This window comes from Epinephelus lanceolatus, chromosome 4 (genome assembly GCF_041903045.1).
Source record: "Epinephelus lanceolatus isolate andai-2023 chromosome 4, ASM4190304v1, whole genome shotgun sequence".
NCBI classification, from domain to species: domain Eukaryota; kingdom Metazoa; phylum Chordata; class Actinopteri; order Perciformes; family Serranidae; genus Epinephelus; species Epinephelus lanceolatus.
In genome coordinates this window covers 11,046,127-11,052,126 of record NC_135737.1, presented here as the reverse complement: position 1 = coordinate 11,052,126, position 6,000 = coordinate 11,046,127, and the positions used below count along the sequence as shown (strand labels likewise).

The following is a 6,000-nucleotide window of genomic DNA, read 5'->3' as shown; positions in this document are numbered from 1 at the left end:
AATTATAGACAAAATCACAAGGTAAAGTGACAATGGTGTGGTTAACAGCAGCAAGTCGGCTAGCCTCGTGTACACAAGTAGCCTAATACTTAGTGTTGACTTTATAAATATAGCAAAATAATAGACATATAATATGGTATATAATGTAGTAAGACAGCATAACTTAATATAGATATAATAGTAGCCAATAGAATAGCATGTAAGATATATTATGTTGCCTTTTCTAAAGGATGATGTCAAATTTGGGTTTTTATTTCGACAGAGACTACAGGAAACTGTTTTATGATCTGGTAACTTCATGTATTTCTCTGCCGTCCAATACACAGACCGAGGTGGAGTTAAAGTTGTTTTTTAAAGTTGCCTCGCTGGTCCTTCATGTGGTGTGAAGTCGAGGAGTGGAATTTAAAGCCAAATTGTAAACTTTGAAATGTTGATAGTTCATCTCCATAAAAGTTGTGACTATTGACCGGTTTCCTCCCTCACGCGTGTTGCTCTCAGGTAAGCCTGAATGACTTTGTCTCAAAAAGAGTGATTTGGACAACTGTCACTGTTATTACAGTTAAAACGGCTTTTCCTGAGTACGTGTACATCTGCAGAATCCACGTTTACATGTATTTTTTTATTTTTTATTTTTTTTTGCGTTGTCTTTATTCGTATAGAAATAGTCAGTGAAATATGCACGGTTGTAACGCTCTCTGACTGTTACCATTTATGACCGGGCGTCTGTCGGCTAATACCATCTCAGAAGTTTTCTATGTTCTTGCAGTAATTAACTTAAACATAAAATAATAAGACGTGTTGACCAGAACTACCATTCGGTTATTGTTAGTGTAATACACATACATTGCCGTTCTTAAAAGGCAATACACGCGGATGGGAATCTCTTTTCTGTCGGTGATGTAATCATTTAGGAATTAGTGCTATGCAAATTACATAATAACAAGCCTGACAATCCGGTTCGGCCGGAGTAAGCAGGATAGGTGTGATTTTACACATCAACATATAATATGAAGTATGATATGGTTATCAAACGTGCCATATTAATAGTTTAAAGCGTTTTGTAACGTCAAATTATTCTTATTGTAGTTAACGTACATGAACTACATTACCCATAATGCCTTTCGACACATCTTGCCCCCCAACTGTAAACCTTAGCGACGAGAAACTCAAATCACGGGCGGGAGATAACTTAGTCAGTCGGCTAACAAAGTTGTAGCGTTTGAAACACAGAGTTTTAACTTGTTTAAAATCGCCGAGTTATTTCCGAATTCGTTGAGGAAAACTTTACATGTTTTGGGCGCCACTGTGGAGGAAGGATTACGACATATTAACCAACAGTAACTTAACGGTGTCGACTAAACTTGCTGAGGAGAGACGGGAAGTGATTCAACAGGTCTGTTCGTTTTAAGATACTTTACTTTTGAATTGTTATACGTTGAACTCATTATTTGTTCAACTACGCTAATCGCTTTCGTCTCGTTAATCGATAAGTTAAGTCAGTTCATCTACGGTTCAAGTTATTAAACGGCCTCGGCCGAGTAACGTTAGGTTTCTGTTTCCCTCCTAATGTTGCACGATGAAGCTAATGTTGACGTCACAACCTAAACCCCCATTTAAGTTGACGGTATATTATTACTACTTTGTATTTAGCTAACGATAAATACAAATAGAAAACTTCGATGAACAAAATCACTCACTGGTTATTTAATTTGAAGGTATCAAATTCGTATTTTCAACAGATATTCAAACTAAATTACCTCATAGCTAAACACAATTATTTGCTTTTTCATTCTGCCAAATTTGAATTATGTTAAACACAAAACAGTAAATCCAGTTAAACACACTGAAGGTTGCATCTTATTTATTTAAAGCATTTGTTCATGTATAACCACAAGGTGTTTACCTTTTAACATGTTTACTGCTCCCTTAACTATCTGTCTCAGCCCTTTCTCCTAGAAATTACGTTTATATTATAGTTGTATTAGTATACAACTAATATGAACAATGCCACAACAACGTAATTGAGAAATCATATAGTAATATGCAAACGTAATTTCTAGGATAGAGTTGCCTGTCTCAGTCTATGGCTGCAACTTTCAGGGTTTTTTTTTCACTGATTAGAGGCCATGAGATTAAAACATGACAAATATTTACCACAGGTTGTCAAAGCTCAAAGTCATGCCTTGTTAGAATAGAAATAACAAAACTACAAAACAACAACAAAAAAACTTGATAAATGTAATCATAAACAGAAAAGCAAGCAAATCCACCTCATTCTTGAGAAGCCTCAATATTTATTTGTACTACATAACATTTTCATTGATTACTATTGAGCGATTGCTTGATTATTTCATGATTCAACTCAGACATTATGAAATGTATGTGTTGCTTATCTCAACAGCATTTTGATTTTTTATTATTTTGTAGTAAGGGTTTTTGAATTTCAAAAAACCCTCTTTACTTTACTAAGGACCCAGAGAAACTGATCATCTACTAAATGTTAACCAGTGACCTTAGCAGCAGTACAAGTCAACTTAACGGTTTTTCCCTTCCCTGCAGTTTAAAGATGGTCAAGAAGGGGCAGAAGCGTAAACACCTACCAGAGGACGTGGAGGTTTCCGACAGGAGTAGCTCAACCTGGGAGAGCCAGCGCCAGTTTGTGCTCACAGTTTCCCTGCACAAATATCAGCATGGCCTGCAGCTTCGTGACCCCAGCCTGCGGAGGTCCGTTCTGATATGCAGCACACTGCGGTCGGTCAGCCTGGATGGTTGTAGGGTGCCATCTGTAGCCATGGAGGTGTCACAGCCACCTTGTAGCTCTTCATCTGAACTCCAGGAGAGTGTTTTCACTGCAGCAAAACATAACTCTACAGCCATGTGTGCTAACAGCCACTCAGCTCTTGACAGCTGCCCTCTGGTCTCTTTAAATAACTTGTCAAATTGTGCTGCAAGTAGGTCTCCGGCAAATGTCACTCTGTCTGTAAAAGATGAAGATGAAGACTGGGGATCCATGTCCATGGATTCTAATTTCTCCCTCTCTTCTGCCATCTCCTCCATTCTCACTGCACTGGACTCTGCAATTGACGGGAGCCCACAGGCAGCTCCACGGACACCTCTCAGGTCCTTGGAGAACCTGTCAGGGGCCTGTGAGGGAGGTGAGGCATGGGCGAAACAGGGAGTGAAAGGTTGTGGGGGAAGCTGGGAGGTGCAGGAAGAATGGAGAGCATTGGACAGCAGCTTGGAGGTGATGGGGTTAAGCTACCTTGGTGATCTCACTGTGGAGGATCAGTTCCAGGATATAAACACATCCTTGCTTGAGAGGGACATGGGAATGCTTGGACTCAGAGAATGTGAAGGTGGTTACCCAACTGTGGATGACCTTTTAAGGTATTTGATGTCTAAGACAGGAAATGCTCCATAGGTGGGCTGGCATAAGGAGTAGCTGTGATGCATCTGGCAGACTTTTGTGCAACATGAAGGGATGACATTTCCCTGGCAAAAAAGGAGATCAAGTCATGATGAAAACTAAGTGGATAATAAGTCAGATAAGGCTATGTTTTTTTCTTAATGGCTAAGCGATGAGTCAGTGCAGAATTAATTGCTGAAAAGCATTTTACTACAGTTTCCAGTGTGACTAAGCCAACTGGAATTTGGGAAGGGAGGTGTCTGATTAGAAAACAGAGGCAAATGAGAAGTTGTGAGCAGGTAATCACTCTCGGTGGAAAGAAAATTACTTAAGCAGTATTGCCCAAAAATTTGCCAAAAACATCACAGCTTTAAGAAAACCTTTTTATTTTATTTTTTTCATTTAACATTGGATAAATCCCTCTATAACGTGTTAAATGGGAATGTGAGTTCTGAGAGAAGTGATTTGGCTGGTGTTTGAAGGACAATGGTTTAAACACTACTATAATAGGTCAAACTCGTGAAGAAATCCTTTAACCTTGTGTGTATCAAGATGAATTACAGGTCAGGATGTCAAACAAAAGCTACACCTGCGAAAATTTGCTTTCTAGTCAGAAGAAATCCATGACAACCATTTGTTCAGTTGCAAAAAAGAAATATCAAGTGTGTGTAATTTAAGGTTATCTGAGTGGTTCTTCTTTGTATCCATCACTTTATCATCAGTTACATTTCAGTAACCAGTATTTAAAGGTACAGTACATGTACATTTTATTGGTTTATCCTGCATCAGCAGGAAAGACAGTTAACCCGATCCTTGAATATTACTCAGTGGAAAAATGCATAACTCTTAATGCCTCTCAACCACCTGACAGATAAGACATGACCCATCTGAGGGCAGAAAAGAGTGAAACTAAAGTTTGTTTTGTCTGAAGTGTTTTCTCTCAGATGTGGTTGCTCTGTAACGGCTACCTGGCAGCTCAGAAGGAGTATTTAACGTCTTTTAATAGATGTTTTTATTCAAAGAGCCTTTACAGTACTGTGATTGTATCCAACACATCCCCATGGCCACTGTAGGTGTCTGTCACTATAGTTAAAGTCACAACCACTAAGCAGCCGCTTCTGTTGTACAGATATTATCAGTCATTCCCGGCGGGTATATAGACACTGCGTGAGCCACATTGGCTGATGGTAGTCCGAATGGTGCTGATTTCCACCCTCTGAACAGTTGTTCAATCATCAGTAGGTCACTTTCTGCTTGTTTTAGTGGGGTCCTCATGTTTTGTCTGGTTTACATCTGAATGATTGCACTTTTGTTAATATTATGCATTTCTAAGTCACATGAGTTTGTGTTTTACTCTGTATTTATTACGCAATGGTAACATTACAGGTAAGATTTGTCCATTTTTTTTAACCCATAAAATGGAGTACTAGTACATGCTACTACATCTTGAAGAAGAACGCTAAAGAAAAGGTGTTTTAACTGTAACTTAACCTGCTATATATATATATATATATATATATATATATGTTGATCCAGCATTTAAAGCCAACACTGCTGGAATGCGTGACAGGTGAAATGCTGAGATAATTTGTTTGAGGAAGCACATGATGCCTGTTGGTCAGGTTTTTGTACTTGCTTTCTATGCAAAGGTCATTTTGTAAATAGTTGGGCTGCAGTTTCAATTTATTTATAAATGGCACGTTTTGTTGACAAGATGAGTAATTTAATGTCACACTGTATTTGAAGATTCACTTAAGGTATATTAATGTACCATCATGGCAGTTATTTTATTTACATTATTTTTTCTATACATATATTTTAATGGTTATGTTTTTAAATTGAAGGCAGAATGCCTGGACACTGTATCTCTTAAAAAAAGGCAAATGTGTGTTTATACTGACATTTTTAATAAAATATGAAAATGAAATCATACTGTGTTTTTTTGTTGAACATCATTTTAATTTTCAGTTGAAAAGCCTCACATAGGACTGAATGTAGTCTGATACATAGTTATTATAATACATAAAGTACATTTTACAGCATGTCTTTGAAGTGGGTCGGGGGAAAATTGGATGAAAACTGAATCCAAACAGTACTGTTGTTGCTTTAACTCTGTCATCTGATGCCATATCTTCATTAACAACCCTGGAAAAACAGCTGCAATATTTAGAGAATCATATAAGTGAAAGAGCATTTTGTAACAGACTGAATGTCTGCAACCACAAATGTTTCAGTTCTGACTCAGCTTCTCCTCCTCCAGTCTGACCCACTACCCTATAAAAGACTTCTTAAAGACTTCTAGATCATTTTGGTGTTGCAATCACACCTGATTCAGAAATCTACTAACAATAATACATAAGTGGAGCTGAGCACACCAATACCATTTAGGATGTCAGTGAGTTATCGGTTACATAAATCTAAACAAAACAAACAATCTACAGTAGTTCTCATTCCAGTCAGATCCATAATAGACAAGAACTGATGAAATTTAATGTGGATACTTGTAGGCAGCTTCACTCACAGCCAGTCCACACTGTAAGTGAGAGAGCAATCACTTTGTCTCATGGTCTTTGTGTCAATCTGAAAAACATATT

At 37.8% G+C, this 6,000-nt stretch overlaps 1 protein-coding gene across 2 annotated transcripts; it reads left to right on the top strand.

Annotated features, from left to right (window-relative positions):
• The first annotated feature begins 305 nt into the window (after positions 1-305).
• Positions 306-4,062, top strand: sertad3 (SERTA domain containing 3). 2 transcript variants are annotated; one of them, XM_033631704.2, is made up of 2 exons: positions 306-498; positions 2,560-4,062. In XM_033631704.2, exon 2 carries the CDS (start codon positions 2,567-2,569, stop codon positions 3,419-3,421), a length of 855 nt encoding a protein of 284 aa, XP_033487595.2. In that variant the 5' UTR covers positions 306-498; positions 2,560-2,566; the 3' UTR covers positions 3,422-4,062. The 2 variants fall into 2 exon arrangements, with proteins under 2 accessions (XP_033487595.2, XP_033487596.2); XM_033631705.2 differs by lacking the exon at positions 306-498 and adding an exon at positions 1,090-1,393.
• Positions 4,063-6,000: the final 1,938 nt, after the last annotated feature.